The 22282-nt window shown below is 45.1% G+C and overlaps 1 protein-coding gene across 5 annotated transcripts in view; it reads right to left on the reverse strand.

The window, feature by feature from the left end:
- HNRNPUL1 (heterogeneous nuclear ribonucleoprotein U-like 1) overlaps positions 1-22282 on the reverse strand; it is a 46509-nt gene that overhangs the window by 17193 nt on the left and 7034 nt on the right. For all 5 annotated transcript variants that reach the window (XM_011983309.1, XM_011983302.1, XM_011983292.1 and 2 more), the window contains 5 exons: positions 18647-18800; positions 16725-16798; positions 14832-14971; positions 12033-12132; positions 9981-10093 (listed from right to left, as the gene is read on the reverse strand). In XM_011983309.1, coding sequence (XP_011838699.1) covers positions 9981-10093; positions 12033-12132; positions 14832-14971; positions 16725-16798; positions 18647-18800 — 581 coding nt within the window. The remainder of the gene's footprint in view (positions 1-9980; positions 10094-12032; positions 12133-14831; positions 14972-16724; positions 16799-18646; positions 18801-22282) is intronic.

The raw sequence follows: 22282 nt of genomic DNA on the forward strand, positions 1-22282 counted from the left end.
AGGGCAGTCTATGAGTTTAACAGCGGAAGAAAAGCCATAGCAGGGCCTTTTCGAACTGAGTTCAGCTTGTTCAACATGTTTCCTGAGTTAATACTCTTTCTGATACGTATGTCTGCGTAATCTGGGACCGACAGAGCTTAGGGACCAGTGGGGAATGAGACAAGGACACTCTATCATAATTCAGTAAGATGACCTACCTAGAAGCAAGTTTCTGAGGAGGTTTCTTAGTTGCTTGTATATAAGCCTAGCAGTGACAGAACATAACGTCAGGTTGGCTGAGGCATAAAAGATGAGGGGGAAGTAATTCAGGAACAGCTGAAGAGCCATGCAGGGACCACATTCATTTATTCTGTAACAACTACTTATTGAATTGCTAAAGTTAGTAATTAAGATTCCCCTCTTTTTGTTGAGACAGAGTTTCGCTCTTATTGCCCAGGCTGGAGTGCAATGGCACAATCTCAGCTCACCACAACCTCCACCTCCCAGGTTCAAGCGATTCTCCTGCCTCAGCCTCCCAAGTAGCTGGGATTACAGGCATGTGCCACCATGTCCAGCTAATTTTGTATTTTTAGTAGAGATGGGGTTTCTCCATGTTGATCAGTCTGGTCTCGAACTCCTGACCTCAGGTGATCCACCTGCCTCAGTCTCCCAAAGTGCTGGGATTACAGGTGTGAGTCACTGCGCCCAGCCCATTTTAGAAGGTGGATGGCTTCAGTTCTACCATTTACTAACTTGTGGCCTTTGTTACTTCATCTTGTTTCTTTATCAAAAAAGGGGGGAGGTAATAATATTTTATACAGCCTATGTTTATTCTGCTAAATGGGCTAATACATTTAATACACAGTGAGCACACAAGGAATGTTAGCTATCACTGCAAGATGCCAGGCACTGTGCTAGAAATTAGGGGCTGGGACTGAAGTGCTGGGAGGGGACATGGCCTACCTTGGCATGTGAGGGATTCTAAGTTACCACAGGAATTTGAACTTGATGCTGGTGGCAGAGCAGAGTCTCTGACTTACTTTGAATAGTGGAGCAGCCTGCTCAAAACTGTGTTTTGGAAACATCGCTTTGGCTGCAGGATATGAGAGGCTCTTTTTTTTTTTCTTAGTGTTTTTGTCCTCTTTAAAATTTATATTTTTAAAACTTTTGGTAAATATTTTTCTAAATGCCCATCTCAGAGAAGAAAAGACTCAAAATGTGAGATTAGATAGCAGACAGAAGCAAAATACAAGGTTCAGTCTCTGATATAAAAGTACAATTTCTTTCTCTATTCAGGTGACCACCTTCGGAATTGCCCTTCAAGAAGCGACAGAAGCACCCTCCCTTGACCAGCTCCCCCATTAACCTCCTCAGTGCTCACAGGGCGCAGCTCTGTGTCAGACGCCCTCATGCTTGTTCATCTCTAAGCATGCGCCCACGTCAAGACCATGGAGAGCGGCTGGGTATAGTGGCTCACGCCTGTAATCCCATCACTTTGGGAGGCCGAGGCGGGCGGATCATGAGGTCAAGAGATCAAGACCATCTTGGCCAACATGGTGAAACTCCACCTCCACTAAACATACAAAAATTAGCCAGTCATGGTGGCGAGTGCCTGTAATCCCAGCTACTCAGGAGGCTGAGGCAGGAGAATCGCTTGAACCAGGGAGTTGGAGGTTGCAGTGAGCCAAGATCGCGCCACAGCACTCCAGCCTGGCAACAGCTAGACTCCTTCTCAAAAAAAAAAAAAAAAAAAAAGACCATGGAGAGCAGATATGACTGTGTAAAGGTGTTAGCCTTCCTTATGGCCACCAGCTTCACTATATGAACTTACCATAATGCACAAAACCAGCGCCCTCAACCAACTAATCTACCACCAACAGAGCCATCTGACCAAGAGGCAAGCGGAGTTGTGTTGTTCCTGCTAAAACACTTCTGTGTCAGTCTCAGGCCTAAAGACCCAAACTCCTGAAGTCTGGCATAATTCAGAGCCTGCCATTTTTACAGTCTGGTGTCTCACACCTCTTTCTGTTATCCCGAGGCTCTAAGTATCATACTCTTTATGGTTTGCTGAAATGGGTTATTCTGTTCTTCACTGGGAAGGCTGTTTTGCCTTTTTGTTTTGCAAATTGAGAACTTGAGATTTGACACCAATGTCCTCCCGTCTTGTTCCAGGAGACCAATGATTTTTACACTGCCACCAACTCCTCACTCTGAGCCTTTTTAAAGTTGTGGTAGCTTCTGAACAAAGAAAACTATACAAGGAATCTTAAGACTGGATGCAGAGATGTTCTGGTTGAAGCAAGAGTCAAGGCCTAGAGTTCCATACTGCCACATACCCAAAGAACCTCATACCCTGAAAGAACAGACTTTGGCAAACACTGTCACACAGTGACAAGTTAAATTACTGCAACGTGTTTGGAGTGTAGTCTTGGTGGTAGCTATCAAAATTTAAAAATATACCTTTGACTCAGAATCTAACTTTCAAGAAGAAATACATTCCCCAAGAATGCAAAATTGTATGTGCCAAATGCTCATGCCAGCACAGCAAAATGTGCTCCAATGGGGAAGTAGGAGTGGCTAAATTGCACAGGAGATCCATATGTGGGGCTACAAAAAGATCTCCAAGTTACTCCAGTAAATGGAAAAAAGATGAGCAGCATTATCTGTTCCAGGAAACAACTTTCAGAGCCACTAACAGGAAGACGGGCTAAATTAAAGCAGGGTACTCAAACCCCTGCATCAGAATACTAGACAGCCATTAAACAGTCACTAAATACAAAGCTGCAAAAGTAATGACATGTCCACTAAAGGAAGGGACTAGGTTAAATCAATTATGGTAGTTACACAATGACTACAGACAATATAAAAGTACAAAGAAGCTCTCTTGGTAGTGCCATAAGAAGATCCCCACCAAGGCTGGGCACGGTGGCTCATGCTTATAATCCCAGCACTTTGGCAGGCCAAGGAGGGCAGATCACCTGAGGTCGGGAGTTCGAGACCAGTCTGACCAAAATGGTGAAACTAAACTACAAAATTAGCCGGGTGGGATGGCACATCCCCGTAATCCCAGCTATGTGGGAGGCTGAGGCAGAATCACTTGAATCTGGGAGGCAGAGGTTGCTGTGAGCTGAGATCGTGCCATTGCACTCCAACCTGGGCAACAAGAGCAAAACTCTATCTCAAAAAAAATTAAATAAAAAGATCCCCAAGACATGTAAGTTTAAAAAAGAAAAAAGAGAGAGATGAAAAAAAAGAGTGGGGAGGGTGTATATGAAAAACGGGTGGGTGGGGTGCGGGGGTGGGTGTCTAGAGAAGACTTTACACTGTATCCCCTTTTACGATTCCTTTTTTTTTTTTTTTTGGAAACCCTATTCTTGAAAAAATCAATTGACAATGATTAACTATTAAGAAATAATTTTGACTGAGCTAGATCTATATATTGTCTATGTGGACAGGGAAAGATGGCCAAGATTTACTGTTACATGGGAAAAAAATCCAAGGTTTAAAACCGAACAATTTGTAGAGTATAAACACAGTTTTCATTTTAAAAATGTTTTATTAAAAACATATTGAGGGCCAGGCGCAGTGGCTGACACCTATAATCCCAGCACTTTGGGAGGTAAGGCAGGTGGATCACCTGAGGTCGGGAGTTCGAGACCAGCCTGGCCAACACAGTGAAACCCTGTCTCTACTAAAAATGCAGAAATTAGCCAGGTGTGGTGGTGCGCACCTGTAGTCCCCGCTACTCGGGTGGCTGAGGCAGAAGAATCGTTTGAACCTGGGAGGTAGAGGTTGTGGTAAGCTGAGATTGCGCCACTGCACTCCAGACTGGGTGACAGAGCGAAACTCTGTCTCAAAAACAAAACAAAAAAAAGATATTGAGATCCTGCAACGCAAAGAAAGGCTGAGACACTGTTTCAGGCTAAATGAGACTAAAGACACATGGCAAGAGAATGCAATGTGATCCCAAATCAGATCAGATCCTGAACTAGAAAATCAGCTGGATGAAAGAATATTGTTGGAACAAGTGACAAAATTTGAATGTATAGTAGATAATAGCATTATATCAAGTTTTAAATGTAATAACTTTACTGTCATTAATATCTTTACTCTTAAGAATCAGTCGGGTGTGGTGGCTCACGCCTGTAATCCTAGCACTTTGGGAGGCCAAGGCGGGTGGATCACAAAGTCAGGAGTTCGAGACCAGCCTGACCAACGTGGTGAAACCCCGTGTCTACTAAAAATACAAAAATTAGCTAGGTATAGTGGTGTGCACCTGTGATCCCAGCTACTTGGGAGGCTGAGGTAAAAGAATCACTTGAACCTGGGAGGCAGAAGCTGCAGTGAACCGAGATCACGCCACTGCACTCCAGCTTAGGTGACAGAGCAAGACTCCGTCTCAAAAAAAGAATACACACCAACCAGGAATGGTGGCTCATGCCTGTAATCCCAGCACTTTGGGAGGCCGAGGCGGGCGGATCATCTGAGCTCAGGAGTTGGAGACCAGCCTGGCCAACATGGTGAAACCCCGTCTCTACTAAAAAATACAAAAGTTAGCCGGGCGTGGTGACAGGCGCCTTAATCCCAGCTACTTGGGAGGCAGAGGCAGGAGAATCGTTTGAACCCAGGAGGCGGAGGTTGCAGTGAGCCGAGATAAAGCCATTGCACTCAAACCTGGGAGACAAGAGCAAGACTTCTCTCAAAAAAAAAAAAAAAAAAAGAGCAGACACCAAGCCTGGCACAGTGCTGTGCACCTGCAGTCCCAGCCACTAAGTTGGGATGGATGGCTTGAGCCCAGTTCTGGGCTGTAGTGCACTATGTCGATCAGCTATCCACACTAAGTTTGGCATTGATATGGTGACCTCCTGAGAGTCAGGGACCATCAGGTTGCCTAAGGAGGGGTGAACTAGCCAAGGCAGGAAACAAAGCAAGTCAAAATTCTCATGCTGATCAGAAGAGGGATCACTGCCTGTGAAAATGCTGCAAGACCCTGTCTCATTTATTTAAAAAAAAAGGAGGAAGGAATACAGACCGAAGTAATGAAGGCACGATATATGCAACCTCCTCTCAAATGGGTCAGATGAAAACACAGCTGACTCTGAACAACACTGGCTTCAAGCTGGGCAGGTCCACTTACATGCACACTTTTTTCATTCAATAAATATACTGAAAATATTTTTTGGACACTCGCAACAATTTGAAAAAACTCTCAGATTCCTATGACTAGAAATACCGAAAAAAAAAAAAAAATAAGGAAAAGTTAGGTATGTCACGAGTGCATAAAAATTGTAGACACTAGGGTCTGGCGCGGTGGCTCAAGCCTGTAATCCCAGCACTTTGGGAGGCCGAGATGGGCGGATCACGAGGTCAGAAAATCGAGACCATCCTGGCGAACACGGTGAAACCCCGTCTCTACTAAAAAATACAAAAAAAAACTAGCCGGGCGAGGTGGCAGGCGCCTGTAGTCCCAGCTACTCGGGAGGCTGAGGCAGGAGAATGGCGTAAACCCGGGAGGCGGAGCTTGCAGTGAGCTGAGATCCGGCCACTGCACTCCAGCCTGGGCGACAGAGCGAGACTCCGTCTCAAAAAAAAAAAAAAAAGTAGACACTAGTCTACGTGTTAATTGACTGTTTATGTTATCAGTAGGCTATTAGTTTGCTTTTTTTTCCCCCCCACCTCAGTCTCCTGAGTAGCTGGAACCACAGGCATGTGCCACCAGGCCCAGCTAATTTTTATTTCCATTTTTGGTAAAGACAGGGTTTCCTTGTGTTGCCCAGGCTGGTCTTGAACTCCTGGGCCCAAGTGAACCGCCCAGCTTAGCCTCCCAAAGTACTGGGATTACAGGTGTGAGCCACTGCACTCAGCCAGTAGTTAAGTTTTAGGGAGTCAAAAACTATACGTGGATTTTTGATTACACGGGGGTTGGTGCCCCAACCCCTGCAAAGTTCAAGGGTTAGACCATTGTTTAGGGACAAGTAAACCACTTTGACCCCTTCTGTACTAAACTCATGGGGTTCTTGGTGGCATTCTCCAACATCAAAAGAACTTTAAAAGGGAACCACATATTGGAAAGGTATTTCCTAACTTCAGAAACAAAGCATCAATGGAACCAATCTAGAAAAAGTATTTTCATTGTCCACACCTTCTTGTAGTACAACCAAAAGACTGGCAACTGGTGTTGAGGATTTGGGGCTTGAGAGTTACCAGCTTTATAAGTAACAACAGTCCTGATCGTAAATCTGACAGAATTTGCTGGGCGTGGTGTCTCCGGCCTACAATCCCAGAACTTTGGAAGGTCAAGGACAGCAGACTGCTTGAGCTCAGGAATTTGGTGAAACCCCATCTCTACAAAAAATACAAATATTAGCTGGGTGTGGTGGCGCACATGTGTAATCCCAGCTACTTGGGTTGCTGAGGTAGAATAGCATGAACTGGGGAGGCGGAGGTTGCAGTGAGCTGAGATCATACCACTGCACTCCGCATTAAAAATCTGTTCAGGCAGATGTCCTTTCTCTTCAATTATATCTTAATGATGCCTGGGAACTTGTTTGTTGCCTCTTGATTGGCAGAAGCTGCCTTTCCTGTTAACAATTTTTAAGCCACACCTCTTTCTAAAGTTATTAAACCATCCTTTGCTGGCATTAAATTCAGCAGCTTTAGATCTTTCACCTTTCTTTTGCTTTATGTTGTCATATAATGATTTCACTTTTCTTGAATTATAGCCTATAGGTATGCCTTTCTTTTTTTTCTTTTTTGAGAAAGAGTATCTCTCTGTTGCCTAGGAGGGAGGGAAGTGGCGCGACCTCGGCTCACTGCAAGCTCCGCCTCCTAGGTTCACGCCATTCTCCTGCCTCAGCCTCCTTAATAGCTGGGACTACAGGCGCCTGCCACCACGCCCGGCTAATTTTTTGTATTTTTAGTAGAGATGGGGTTGCACTGTATTAGCCAAGATGGTCTAGATCTCCTGACCTCGTGATCCGCCTGCCTCGGCCTCCCAAAGTGTTGGAATTACAGGCGTAAGCCACTGCACCTGGCAGGTATGCCTTTCTTATAGCCACCCTGTACCTACACAAAACTGCAGTATTTATTTATTTATTTATTTATTTATTTATTTATTTATTTATTTTTGAGGCAGGGTCTCATTCTGTCATCCAGGTTGGCGTGCAGTGGGACAATCATACCCCACTGCAGCCTCAACCTCCTGGGCTCAAGCGATCCTCAGCCTCCTGAGTATCTGGGACTACAGGTGTGCACCACCACACCCAATTAATTTTTATGTTTATAAAATACTAAAAGTTTGTTTTCGCCATGATGCCCAAGCTGGTCTTCAACTCCTGGGCTCAAGCGATCTGCCCACCTTGGCCTCCCAAAGTGCTGGGACTACAAGTGTGAGTCACAGTGTCCGCCCTGCATTCTCAATATATGATAAAAAGTGCAAGGTTTTAGCGCCTGCTAGCATAGCAGTAGTGATGGCTTCAGGAACGTTTTCTTTTTTTTTTTTTACAGTGGTCCTTACGCTGGATTAATCTTGAAATGGCAGGCAACTACAGCTGTAGACCTCAATCTACAGTGCATATCAAGCAATTCAAGTTTTTCTTGTAATGTCATAACTTTTTTGTTTCTGAGAAACACTTGCAGCATCACTAGTGGCACTTTGTTTGGATCCCATGGTGTTACTCAAGGCTTACAATATTGCAGTAAACATAATTAAAAAATACACAAGAATTGCGAGAGATCACTTTTTACTGTGATACACAATTTACTGAAAAGAACTGCTCACATGAAGATGTACAACACACAGTGCCAGCTTGGCCAACACGGTAAAACCCCATTTCTACTAAAAATACAAAAATTAGGCCAGGTGCAGTGGCTCACACTTGGTAATCCCAGCACTTTGGGAGGCCGAGGCGGGTGGATCGCCTAAGGTCAGAAGTTCAAGACCAGCCTAGCCAACATGGTGAAACCTCATCTCTACTAAAAATACAAAAATTAGCCAGGCATGGTGGTATGCGCCTGTAATCCTAGCTACTCAGGAGGCTGAGGCAGGAGAATCTCCTAAACCCGGGAGGCAGAGGTTGCAGTGAGCCGAGATTGCGCCACTGTGCTATACAGCCTAGGCAACAAAGTAAGACTCCGTCTCAAAACAAAACAAACAAAAAATCCCAGCTACTCGGGTGGCTGAGGCACAAGAATCACTTGAACCCTGGAGTTGGAGGTTGCAGTGAGTTGAGATCGTGCCACGAGACTCCAGGCTGGGTGACAGAGAAAGAATCTGTCTCAAAAAACACAAAACAAAAAACAAAGGAAAAGCAATTATGATTTAATACTGTACTATTATGTTTGTTTACATTTCTCTCAACTGTGAATGGTACCATGTAGTCTGTGTTTGTGTGCACAAGTTTTGATAAGTTTTAACTTTTTGTAATAGATTTGTGGATATTTTATGCTAGTAAATGATGAAATAGACTAGTATCTACTTATATTTTATGCATTCATGACATGCTTAACTTTTTCTTAATCTTACTGATATTTCTAGGCTATATGATTTGTCTGTTTTTTCAAATTGTTGCAGATCTCCAAAGAAGTTTCCAATATATTTATTGAAAAAAATCTGCACATAAGTGAACCAGAGAAATTCAAACACGTGTTGTTGAAGAGTTAACTCTATGTGTATGTACACCATAAACATGAAAATGGTAAAGCAAATGTGGCAAATGTTAGAATCTGGATAAGGCCCTATAAGAATTCTTTATTCTCAAGCTTTTCTCTGAGTTTGAATTTATCTCAAAGTTAAAAAAAGAAGAAGGGCCCCAGAGTGGTGGCTCACACCTGTAATCCCAGAACTTTGGGAGGCTAAGGCGGGCAGATCATCTGAGGTCAGGAGTTCAAGACCAGCCTGACCAACATGGAGAAACCCCGTCTCTACCAAAACTACAAAATTAGTCGGGCATGGTGGTGCATGCCTGTAATCCCAGCTACTTAGGAAGGTGAGGCAGGAGAATAGCTTGAACCCAGGAGGCGGAGATACTAGTGAGCCGAGATCGCACCATTGCTCTACAGCCTGGGCAACAAGAGCGAAACTTCATCTCAAAAAAAAAAAAAAAAAAAAAAAGAGTATGTGTGTACAAATATGAAGGAAGGCAAAAGAACAAGCCTCAGAGGATGAATCCGTCTGGGTAGGCACTTCCTCTGGGGCCTCATAGCACATTTTACAAACATCTCTTATAACTCCTAATGTTAACAGTATTAAGTCATATTTACTGAGCACTTACTGTGTGTCAGGCATTATTATAAGTGCTTTTAAAGGATTAACTTAATGACTCCATACGAAATTCTGAGGTAGGGGCAAAGATTCTCATTTAGAGGGAACTGAAAAACAAGGAGTGTAAATTGCCCAGGGCTTGAGTGGAAGAACAGAACTGGGTCCAGGGAATCCAGCCCAGAGCTGACAGCCATATTGCACAGCATGGTGACTGCTGGTCACTGCTCTCAAAGACTGAAGTATGGCAGCAGCAGCTGTTCTGTTTTGCATCATCTCTACTCTTCCAGAAGGCAGTTCATTGTAGGAAGCCTGGCTCAACCAATGTGAGATGAAGAAAGGGAGAAGTTTTGGGATAAGATGATGCCAACATGGGGCAAGAGCCAATACCACTGCCTTCAAGAGCAGACAGGCTATTTCCTAGCAACGAAAGATAAGAAATTCCTAGGTTTGTTTAGAAAATGTCACTCTGGTACCTAGGAATGGAGGAAGGCTATGCACACCTGAAGTCTGCAAACCTCTTCAGAGTGTCATCCGAAAACTTTGCACACGAGACCAGAGGAGATGGAATGACAGAATTTCCCACAAAATGACAGTAAACATTCCAGTCTGTCAAGCAGAGACAAAGAAGTATGGCGAGAGTGGCTGGATATGGGGCAGACAATGGATAGAGGTATCCTGAAAAAGAAGTCTGTAGCCCAACATCTGGTTCTGCCAACTCCCACAGGCTGCTAGCACTCACCGCAAAGCAGCCAATCACATCGTTCTCTGCAAACTTGTCTCCGTAGTTTTCAAACCGGCTATTGGTGGACTTCTTCCCAGTGCCTCCATAGCCATAGGAGAAAGGCTCTTCGCCTGACGGAAGAAATAGGCAAAGGCAGGTTAAACCTGCGATGGTCATAACAGCCTCAATGGCTGCCACATACTTTTATTTTTGAAGAAAAAAATAATTTTCTTTACTGGTTTTATTAATCAGATGCCTTTTTAATATAGGGATGGGGAAGGGTGAAAGGAAGCCCTTAATGATGAACTTTGGAGGGCTTGATGGGTTTCGTTGTCCAGTCTGGGAGTAGCTCAACTGAATTACTCTGCACAGAAGGGAAATTTGAAAAGAAAGGGAGGAAAGGAAGACAGGAGCTGGGATGGAGGAGAATCATATGCTGAGATGCAACCCTTCCTTGTGACACCCAATATTCAGTCCAGTCTACTCCTGGTAGAAATCAGTGAAGGGGCTGGATTTTGCTCCTCGAGACCATGAGGACTGACCCCTAGGAAAGGTACTGTATTTCCTCAGGTTACAGAATTGGGTGCTGATGTGATATGACTGAGAGATCCCAAGGGCTCTGGCTGACACCTGACCTAGAGATTCCTGGGCAGAACCCAAAGAGTATGCTGCTAGTAAAGCAGGGGCCGACAAGCATGAATACCAGGCCTGGTTCTCCTACGAACCAGCTGTGTGACCCTGGATATGGTGCTTGACCCTTCTGGGCTGTTTCCCATCCCTATCAACTGCCACCACCTACATCTCAAAACGGAGACAGAGATAAAATGAGATGACCTATGAGTCTTTTTTTTTTTGTGGTAATATATCTACCTTTTTGAGGAGGTACCAATTTGTGGGGTACATGTGCAATTTTGTTACATGCACAGATTGCATAGTGGTCAAGCTTTTAGGGTATTCATCACCTAAAAAACGTACATTGTACCCATTAACCAATTTCTCATCCTCCTCCCCCTTGCTACCCCCTAACACTTCTGAGTCTCCATCATCTATTAATCCACTCTCTAAGTTCATGTGAACACATTTTTTAAACAAACACTTATGAGTGCGAATATATCTACTTTTAAAGATTAGTCTTAAGCGGTCAGGCAATTACGGACCAGGATAATGGCTCAAGTGTTAAAACAGCAAAAATTTGCAATGAATTTAAATGAGCTACAGAAGGGGACTGGTTTAATAATGCAATTATAAAATGGAAAATTACGCAGTAGTCAAAAAGCTGTATTTATTTACAAAAATATGCCCATTATATATTAAAACAAGGCTATACAAGGTAGTCCTAGTGTGATCCAGCTTGAATATGTACAAAAAAAAAAATGTCCAGAAGACTACATATGGAATGTTAACATTGGTTAGTTTATCTCACAAGTTTAGGAAGGATTTTCATTTTTCCCTTTCTGTATGGCCTGAATTCTTATAAGCAACACATATTATTTTCATAATTGAAACATTTGTATGATCATAAATGGAAGGCAGAAGGTGTCAGAATTGGTCAGAATAATCAGTTACTTAGGACCAGAAGGTCACTGAAGTCTGAGGATGGGGACCCACAAAATTCAAAATCTTTCAATAGGCAGCCCCTGCCCCTCTCCCAACTAGCCCTGGCCTCACTGGTCTCTGCTCCCCTTTTTCCTCTAGGTTAGGCTCTGGACAGAAAATACAGACAGAACTTAATGGAGCTTGGGAATTTATCTGCAGCTTGGTTTAAGGGCAGGAGACACTGATCCTTTTTACAGAAAGGGAATAGATTCCTAAAGAGAACTTTGGACCCTCCCCTAAAAGATGAAGGATAAGAATTGATTCTTCACAGAAAAGTTGTTTCATGACCATAGTCCTCTGAGTTGAATACAGCATGACAGAGAGAGTGGCATATACCTAATCATTGTACCTGTTCCACTTCACCCTAGTTCTATTCTAAGTCTGACACTAGAAAGGGAAGCTTAGGAGGCTTGAGAATCCAAGGGTAGGGACAGTCACTCTCTTCTCTGGACTGCATAGCTGACCCCTCCTTACCTAGCTGGGTGCTGCAGGAGTCCAGGGACCAGCCGATACGGACCACATGGGGGTCAGGCTCTGTAGACGGAAGGTGCTTCACAGAGATTTCCTCATTGATCTAAGGAAAGAGGACAAAAGGGCTCAGGGTTGCTTCTCTGGAGGCTGTAGGTTATGAGGCAATATAGGAAGGAAGCACATCAGGCATTAAAAGAAAGTAATGGCTTTTCTTGCTGGAGAAGAAGCATTTAAGCAGCTCTGAAGAGCCTGCTGAACAGAAGCCAGGGCCTCCAAATGGATCAGCAGAGTACAGGGCCACAGAGAGAGGCATTTCAAAATACAGTTATCTTTTAGTATAAGAGACTCTCGTAACATCTGATAGAAAGATAAACTGGTACAGTGTCTTTAGAGGGCAATCTAGAAGTCTGTCAAAACTGTAAATGCCTGGGGATGGTGACTCACACCTGTAATCCCAACACTTTGGGAGGCCAAGGCAGGAGGATGGCTTGAGGCCAAGAGTTAGGAACCAGCCTGGCCAACATAGCAAGACCCCATCTATACAACAACAACAAAACCCCGTAAATGCACATGCTCTATAACTCAGTATCCTACAGAAACGCTAATATGTGTACAAGTATGTCTATGTATATGTGAATATATTTGTGTATGCAACATTCTGTGCAGCATTAGATGTGTGTGTATATGTGTGTGTGTATATTTTAACATTAGAAAAAATATCAATAAGGCACCGATTATGGTATATCCATGCCACAAAATATGATGCAACAGTTATAGTGAAGCAGGCCAGGCATGGTGGCTCACGTCTGTAATCCCAGCACGTTGGGAGGCTGAGGTGGGTGAACACCTGAGGTCAGGAGTTCGAGGCCAGCCTGGCCAACATGGCGAAACCCTGTCTTTACTAAAAATACAAAAAATTAGCCATGCTAATTTTTAAAATTTAGCATGTAATCCCAGCTACTCAGGAGGCTGAGGCAGGAGAATCACTTGAACCCGGGAGGCAGAGGTTGCAGTGAGCAGAGATTGCGCCACTGTATTCTAGCCTGGGTAACAAGTGAAACTCCATCTTAAAAAAAAAATAAATAAATAAATAAGGGAGCAAAGCAGTACGTTGGGCTAATGTACTGCCATTGAAAAAATGTCCAAGATACAGTATAAAGTTAAAAAAAAAAAAAAGCCTTCTGACTTAATTTCGTATTAAGAGACTACTAGACTGCCGAATATCCGTGTCTACCTATGGCCTCACTGGCTTTTCAGATACACATTTCAACATCTTTGAAATCAGGATCCATCTCAAAATAAATGTGACGAGAAAGCACTGTGTAGGCTGGGTGCGGTGGCTCACGCCTGTAATCCCAGCACTTTGGGAGGCCGAGGTGGGCAGATCACCTGAGGTCAGGAGTTCAAGCCCAGCCTGACCAACATGGAGAAACTCCATCTCTACTAAAAATACAAAAATTAGCTGGGCATGGTGGCACATGCCTGTAATCCCAGCTACTGGGGAGGCTGAGGCAGGAGAACTGCTTCAAACCGGGAGGCAGAAGTTGCAGTGAGCCAAGATCATGCCACTGCACTCCAGCCTGGGAAACAAGAGTGAAACTCCATCTCAAAAAAAAAAAAAAAAAAAAAAAAAAAAAAGAAAAGAAAACACTGTGTAGTTTATTTAGTTGGCAGTGTTTCTCTATGAGAGGGACATAAAATAATGTGCAACTTACATCAGTGATGTCGTGGTCAATAAAATATAACCCTCTGTGTTTCAGCTTCTACCTCTAAAAACTGGGGCTAACAGTACCTGTTTTCAGACGGTACTATGAGGATTAATGGAGATAATCCATGTAAACAGCCTGGTGCTGTATCTTGTGCATGCAAAGAGCTCTATAGTATTAGCTATCATCTGTAAGTATGGATACACAAATAGATAAGAAATTGTTAACACAGAAGTTCCCTCCAGGGAGTAGGATGGAGACTGAGAGGACATGAGAATAACCTGGGCTTTTTTCTTGTTTTTAGACAGTCTCACTCTGTCGCCCAGGCTGGAGTGCAGCGGCATGATCTCGGCTCACTGCAACTTCCACCTCTTGGGTTCAAGCAATTCTCTGCCTCAGCCTCCCGAACAGCTAGGATTGCAGGTGCCCACCACCATGCCTGGCTAATTTTTTGTATTTTTAGTAGAGACGGGGTTTCACCATCTTGGCCAGGTTGGTATTGAACTCCTGACCTCGTGATTCACCTGCCTCAGCCTCCCAAAGTGCTGGGATTACAGGCGTAAGCCACCGCACCCAGCGAGAATAACCTGTTTTATCCTGAACTCTTCTGTGCTGTCTAAACTTTTGTTAAACATGAGCATGTATTATTTTCATAAACATAACTTGACATGGAACGGTGCAGAGATCACAGCAGATGCTGGCCTAAGCTGGCAGTTCTTTGCCCTGTTTTCCCTCTGGCCTCCCTTTACTAAGTGACACCTGAGTCTATTCTTTCTAGATCACTTTTCTTCCAAACAACGTATTTTCTCAGTTCTACAAACATGTCATCACTACACTGGTTGACTATACAATACCTGGGTCAACTCTCACCAAGGAAATATCTGCTTGATGAAGCAATGTATGGTTGGCCTGCTTTTCTGATATGATATTTAGCAATGATGTAGTTCTCTTGAGTTCATCACAGTTTTGTCTGCTGGGACACAGTATTGCACGATCCAGTCTCTTTTCCAGTTGTAGCTCTGACCAAGGTGGCTGGTGTCAGGATATTACAATGGATGGACCTCTCTGACCTTCCCCTTCTCTTGTTCCTACTCACCTTCATCTCGAAGCACACACGGCCCCTTCTGACCCCATAGCTGGCACGGGCTCCTGACCACAGGTAGGCAAAGCCCTCAATTGTGAGCGGATAGCCACTACTCCGATCTCGGGCCACTTTGAAGTGGAGGTCGCAGTTATCTGTGAAGGAAAAAGCCCAGTTGGTTCATGTTTTTGTTTTGTTTTGTTGAGACGGAGTTTTGCTCTTTTTGCCCAGGCTGGAGTGCAATGATGTGATCTTGGCTCACCCCAACCTCTGCCTCCCAGGTTCAAGCGATTCTCTTGCCTCAGCCTCCTGAGTAGCTGGGATTACAGGCATGTACCACCAAACCTGACTAATTTTGTATTTTTTAGTAAAGACAGGGTTTCTCCATGTTGGCCAGGCTGGTCTCAAACTCCTGACCTCAGGTGATCTGCCCGCCTCAGCCTCCCAAAATGCTGGGATTACAGGCGTGAGCCACCATGCCCGACCTGGTTGACGTTTTAAAAGTCCTAAGAAACAGGCAGAGGGAAGTTCCCCAAGTGCTGACCAGGAGTACACAAGTGAACACATCTTGGGGGCTTAAGCCATCCTCCCACCGCAGCCTCCTGAGTAGCTGGGACTACAGGGATATACCACCATGCCCGGGTGATTTTTATATTCTTCGTAGACAGGGTTTTGCCATGTTGCCCAGACTCAAACTAGATTTTAGAATACAAAAAGGTTGATCACCACCACCATATATTCCCACCGCCCTCTGTGCTAATTCTATCAAGTTGGGAACCAGACTTCTGTTTCCAACAGCTATACAGGGATCTGACCCTGATCCACACCTGCCACCCAGGAACCAATGCCCAGGTGCCCCATAGGCTCCTAATTCCTCTCATAGGCCTAGGATTTTCCTACTGTTGCTCTTACCCTTCTCAATATTCAAGCAGCCAGTCATGCCTCCAAGAAAGCCTTTCCTGACCATCCCTCCCATGAGGCACTCTCCTTTCTCTGAAAGCTGACCACTGTGGTCGGTACATTTCCATTTCATCAGACACTGCCTCATGAACCACTGCCCCCCAACACTTTTTAAACAATGTTTACCTCTACTTTGGGTAGATTTTGTCTTTGAGAGCTTGCGATATTAGAGACTGTATATATCTTTATCTCTTACAAAAGCATGTAGCCAGTGCTTTATAAACATAAGCTTCTGTAGAAATAGATGAATAAATTGCTGCTTATCTTCTGCTCTGTTGAGAAGTGCAGTGTTCTCAGACCTGACTGGGCTTCTGGGTGCATATAAAAATTTAGATTCACAGGCTCTTCATTAGACTCTGACTAGGAGGTCTGAGGAAAAGGACCTTTATAAGAAATCCTCCAAATGCTCAGATGCGCAGCGAAGGTGAAAGCCACTTATCCGGTGGAAAGAAAGCTGAACTGGAGGACAGAGAGCAGGGTGGGCCAGGTTTGTGCCTCAGAGGACGCAGTGGCATTGGTTTCACCAAGAACATGAGCAGCTGATGGAAACGGGAACTGGTTGTCAAAGAGTTAAGTTTCCCCAGCAGCACTCAGATTCCCTTCCTGATTAGATGACGACCTCTGTGTGTACAGGGCAGTTCAGGGTTTTCCAAATTGCTCCTGTATCCACTGAGGAGTCTCCCTGAAAGTCCTCTGAGGTTATTGCGACAGAATTAACTGAAGGGAAGCTCAGAGAAATAGAATGACTTGCCCAGGGTCCCACTGCTAGAGTTGGGAGTAGGTCTTCTGCCTCCAAACCAGGACTCTTGCTCCAGAGCTAAGCTGTGTGTCACATGTGGACTAACAGTGTCTTTGGACGGTGCCTGGCAGGGATTCTGGTGAAGGTCAAGACACAATTTCCCCATACTGACTATAAGGCAGAATTAGATGGGCACTCCAAAGACTTACAGGTGTCAATAGCAACAAGGGTATCATCAAAGTCATCTTCATCCTCTTCAGCAGGAGGCTGAGGAGAGCGGCCCCTGTATTAGAAACGGGGGTTAAGTCACACAAGAACAATACATGAGCACAAAGGAAAGAAAATGAATGTTCTGCTATAATCTACAAGTGGCCTCCAGACTGCTTCCTGAATCTCCATTTCTTCCCACAGAAGTGGGCAAAAGAACTCTGGAACCATACATCCTTGCAATGAGAGCAATGACCATCAATGCCTAGGGTGGAGACAGGGATTGGAGAGGGCATGCTCTGCTGAAGGGGGCATCAGAATCATTTAGGGAACTTTTTTGCTCTTTTTTTACACCCTAAGATTCTAATCCATACCCTCTGCATGTTGACAACCACTTCCACACTGATCTCTGTTACTGTTTGGAGGCTGTGGTATCTCAAAAGGGTGCTGTCCAGGAAGGGGCATGTGCAAGAGCCTAGATAAATCCCAATAATTACTATCTATCCATGTACCAGTCTTCTTAAAATCCTACATCTGAGAGAATTTGAGATGACCCATTTTTTTCAGTGTCCTAAATTATAAATGATATTCATTTTCCTACCAAAACACTAAAAAAGGGACTGAACACTGTTGGTTTCTGCTGTACAGGAATGAGGAAGAAGGGTAGAAAGGTAGAGTCTAATAACACTCAGGGTCCTGCCTGGACAGTCTGGGTGGTCACAGTGTACTGCTTGCACAGATGGAGAGCCCATGCCCATTTGGCTGCTGACTCTCCCAGCAGCAGCCTTCCCTCTGGTGGAGGGCCCCTCTGGCCTCGCCAGGCCAGGGCTAACACAGATGAGTCTCTTTCCTGAAGAGCAGCTCAGAGAAGCAGAATGACTTGCCCAGGGTCCCACTCATGAAGGAGACTCATGAGACTCATCTCATGAGTCTGTGCTCATCACATGTTAAGTCCATTCTACGAAACTTTCCCTGCCAGCCCAGGATCAGAGCGAGTGTTCTTCCTCTGCTCTCCATCAGCAAGTAGCTTCTAGGCCTCTGCTCTGTGGCAAGCAGTGGAAGAACACCATATGAGGTGGGCTCCATGTCCTAACTTAAGTCATAGCCTGGGAGATCCAGGCCCTGTCTCAGAGAGTAACAAGCTAGTTAGAAGGTGGACTCTGCCAGATAGGAAACAGAATGTGTCAGATGACTAATCCAGGTGAGTACAGTGGCCATTGCTAGTTTTCATAATTGCAAAAGGCTTCAGATAGGAGCTGAAGGAAGGAAGGAAGGAAGGAGGGAAGGAAAGGACTTGGTCTGGAGGGAAAGGAAGGAAGGGCTTGTTAGGGAAGAGAAATGACCAAAGCAGAGGCTGCTGCCTCTTCTGAGCTCCTGAAACTTACCTGCATCCTGACTACTCACCTCAGAGGTTGTGGCTTACTTATGTATGTGTCTGAGTCCCCATACTGGAACAACAGAAGGCAAAACTCACTGCCCATCTTTATGTTGCTAGTGTCCAGCCCAAGAGTGGGCACTTCGTGACAGCACTGTGAGAGCTGACTGAACGAGTGGATGAATGGGAAGAGGATGTGTGTTTGGGAGTAGTGTTAGGAAACAGATCTTTCTTTCATTACAGATATCAAGCAGCTGACTGCAGGGGCAGTAAGGCAAAGGACAGAAGAGGCAGGCTGGCATCTCACACATGAAAAGTCTAAGATATTTACAAGTTACCCTGCAGGTAAGAAGGGAGGAACTGGGGGAAGGACCAAAAGTTTAGGAAAGTTGAATCTGGTAGTAAGCACAGGAAGGAACAGAAAGAGTGTGAAAGCAGAGGGAATCTCTACTCAGCCCCTCTAGATTAGTGCAAATGTCCCCAGCAAGCACGAGGCTATGGATATAGAGACCTACCAGAGCAAGGGTGACTGCTGCCTCATACACCCACCTCCTATCCTCTCGGTGCTCAAAGTACCCCCGTCCCCGGTTTTCTTCATAAGGCCTCTTTCGACTCTGGAATTGCTGCCTGTCTGGCTTGAGTTGAGAAGCTTCAGGCGGGAGGAAGCTGGTGGGTGCTCCTTGCTTCATCTCTGTCTTCATTTCTATTGTCAGGACAAATTCAGACGGTCAAGACACTTGCAAGCTCCCCAGCTATCACTTTTCTGGTCCCTTTTCCCTTGGGAGATGTGAGCAGGATCCTCACTACAGTGATGAAGGGCTGGGCACAGGCAGCTTGCTGAGTTCAATAGAAGCCTGTTGAGCCAACCAAGGAGGCCGTACTGGAGAACAGGGCTAGGATCTGAGATGCCATGACCCTACATTCTCCAATTTCTCCTCCCGAAGAACCTCTCACCTCAGTTCTTACAAAGCTCCTTCAGTCTAGCAAGGGAGGGGGAGAGGATGAATTCAACAGGGTATTGTGGTCCTGCAGCTAACTCTACGGGCTTTAGTTGCCCTACCCACAGAGGCCAGAATCACTCCGGTTAAGCCATCCCATAGGTGCAATAACCTCTTTAAGTCATACCACTAACAGAAAGTCAGGATGGGATACCATGCTGTGGACCATGGGTAAGTCCTAGTCTCAGGCAGACTCCAGGAATCAGTGCCGAACCAAGAGCAAACTATAGATGTAGGCTAGCTTAATTTCTCCCACAGTGTTAATCCCTGATGCCGAGGCTCATTCACATCTACTCATTTCTGCATTCAACCCCAGACCATTTTGGATCATTCCCCAGCTTTGGCATGTGGATCACATCACTCGGAAAAGGCTCCTGGTTCTCTAGGGCAGGGATGGTGCTCAGCCATCCTGAAGAGAGCCTCCCTGGTTCCCAGCAATAGATTGGGCTCACACAGGGCTCCTGATGAATGTCTGTGGATAACGGCACAGAAAATATTCTCCTGGGGCTGAATGATCCTACAAGTCTCACAGAGCCTGACACAAATCTGCAGTTTAACCTACATTCATTAAAGTTCTGAGCCACCCACAAGAAATGTCTGGGGATTTAACTTTGTGGATGAACCAAAATGGCATTAGACAAAATCAACCAGATACACTAAGAAAAGGCACTGGGGGGCCACAAAACAGTAAGAGCAGCACAAAACTGGGGATCAGTCCGGGCTCCATCAGTTCTCAATAGTGGGACCCTGCTTTCCAAATAGTAAGGCACAAATGATAAGGAATGCTGCTTATTTACCAAAAGGACTAGCCTGGGAGCAAGTTTCCTAGGTTCTAGCCCCAGCTCTGCCATCGGACAAGCCAACTCCTCAATCTATAAAATGGGGAGGAGAGGCCAGGCGTGGTGGCTCACACCTGTAATCCCAGCACTCTGGAAGGCCGAGGTGGGCGGATCACGAGGTCAGGAGATCGAGACCATCCTGGCCAACATAGTGAAACCCCATGTCTACTAAAAACACACAAAAAATTAGCTGGGCGTGGTGGCATAACTGTAGTCCCAACTACTTGGGAAGCTGAGGCAGGAGAATCACTTGAACTTGGGAGGCGGAGCTTGCAGTAAGCCAAGATCGTGCCACTGCACTCTAGCCTGGGCAACAGAGCAAGACTCTGTCTCAACAAAAAAAAAAAAAAAAAGGAAGGAGAGAGTTGGCAACACGGGGAACTTTGTTCTATAAAAATATATACTTAACATGCTTGGAAAATCCTAAGTTTAAACAATACAACACAAGGTTTTTTGTCTATTTTTTATTAAAAAAAATATTTTCAGCAACACCAGCCCAAGACGACACAAGGTTTTTAAATTTAATTAAAAAAAATTTTTTTTTGGAGACAGAGGCTTACTGTTGCCCAGGCTGGAATGCAGTGGTGCCACCACGGCTCATTGGAGCCTCAACTTCCTAGCTCAAGCCATCCTCCCACCTCAGCGTCAAGAGTAGCTGGGACTTGGCTGGGCTCAGTGACTCATGCCTGTAATCCCAGCACTTTGGGAGGCCGAGGCGGGCAGATCACCTGAGGTCAGGAGTTTGAGACCAGCCTGGCCAACATGGTGAAACCCCATCTCTACTAAAAATACAAAACTTAGCCAGGCATGGTGGCAGGCGCCTGAAATCTCAGCTACTCAGGAGGCTGAGGCAGGAGAATCGCTTGAATCTGAGAGGCAGAGGTTGCAGTGAGCCGAGATCACGCCATTGCACTCCAGCTTGGGGAACAAGAGTGAGACTTTGTCTCAAAAACAAACAAACAACAAAAAAGAGTAGCTGGGACTATAGGAATGTGCAACCATGCTCAACCACGCTCAGGTAATATTTTTATTTTTTAAAGAGACAGGGTTATGTTGCCCAGGCTGATCTTGAACTCCTGTACTCAAGCAATCTTCCCAAAGTGTTGGGATTACAGGCATGTAACAGCCATCACACTCGGCCTGTTTTTATTTTTGAGGCAAAGTCTTCCTGTCGCCCAGGCTGGACTGCAGTGCACAATCATAGCTTACTGCAGCCTCGAACTCCTGGGCTCAAGTGATCCTCCTGACTCAGTCTTCTGAGTAGCTGGGACTACAGGCATGTCACTGTGTTCAGTCAAATTTTAATTTTTTCTAAGACAACAGGGGTCTCACTATGTTGCCCAGGCTAGTCTTGGATTCCTAGGCTCAAGTGATCCTCCTGCCTTGGCCTCCTAAAGTGCTAGGATTACAAGCACGAGCCACTATGCCCTGACCTACTTTTTAGTTTTTTTTTTCCTTTGAGACAGGGTCTTACACTGTCACCCAGGCTGGAGTGTAGTGATGCAATCATAGCTTACTGCACCCTCAAACTCCTGGGCTCAAGTGATCCTCCTACCTCTGTCTCCTGAGTAGCTTTAACTATAGGTGTGTGCATGTACGCAGTCATAGCCACGCCTGGCTAATTTTTAAATTTTTTGTAGAGAAGGGGTCTCACTATGTTGCCCAGTCTGGTCTGGAACTCCTGGTCTCAAATGATCCTACTACCTTGGCCTCCCAAAGTGTTGGAATTACAGGTGTGAGCCAGCGCACCTGGCTTGAGGCTTGACACACAGCTGTTTTTTTTTTTAATTCAGGACTTCTCAGAGCCTTTAATGTTCTAACGAGCATAGTGAATTTCCAAGAGATGATATAGCACATGCTACATTTTCCAGACACATTTGACTAAGGAACCCTTTTCTGAGAATCCCCTAATAATATCCCCTGGAACAATAACCTTCAGAACATGAGAAATACCAGATTAGACTTAGAAGGCTCTTTCTGGCTCCCCCATTCTAGGATCCTAAATAAGATTCAAACATTAGTCTAGGGGGTCTCAACTCTCCAGGGTCCTGATACTAACATCTTTTTTTTTTTTTTTTTTTTTTTTGAGATGGAGTTTCACTCTTGTCGCCCAGACTGAGTGCAATGGCGCGATCTTGGCTCACTGCAACCTCTGCCTCCCGGGTTCAAGTGATTCTCCTACCTTAGTCTCCCAAGTAGCTGGGATTACAGGTGCCCGCCACCACATCTGGCTAATTTTTGTATTTTTTTTTTTTGGAGACAGAGTCTCACTCTGTTGCCCAGGCTGGAGTGCAGGGGCACAATCTCTGCTCACCACAAGCTCCGCCTCCCGGGTTCATGCCATTCTC

The sequence above is a fragment of the Mandrillus leucophaeus genome, unplaced genomic scaffold (assembly GCF_000951045.1).
Source record: "Mandrillus leucophaeus isolate KB7577 unplaced genomic scaffold, Mleu.le_1.0 Scaffold106, whole genome shotgun sequence".
Classification (NCBI taxonomy): Eukaryota; Metazoa; Chordata; class Mammalia; order Primates; family Cercopithecidae; genus Mandrillus; species Mandrillus leucophaeus.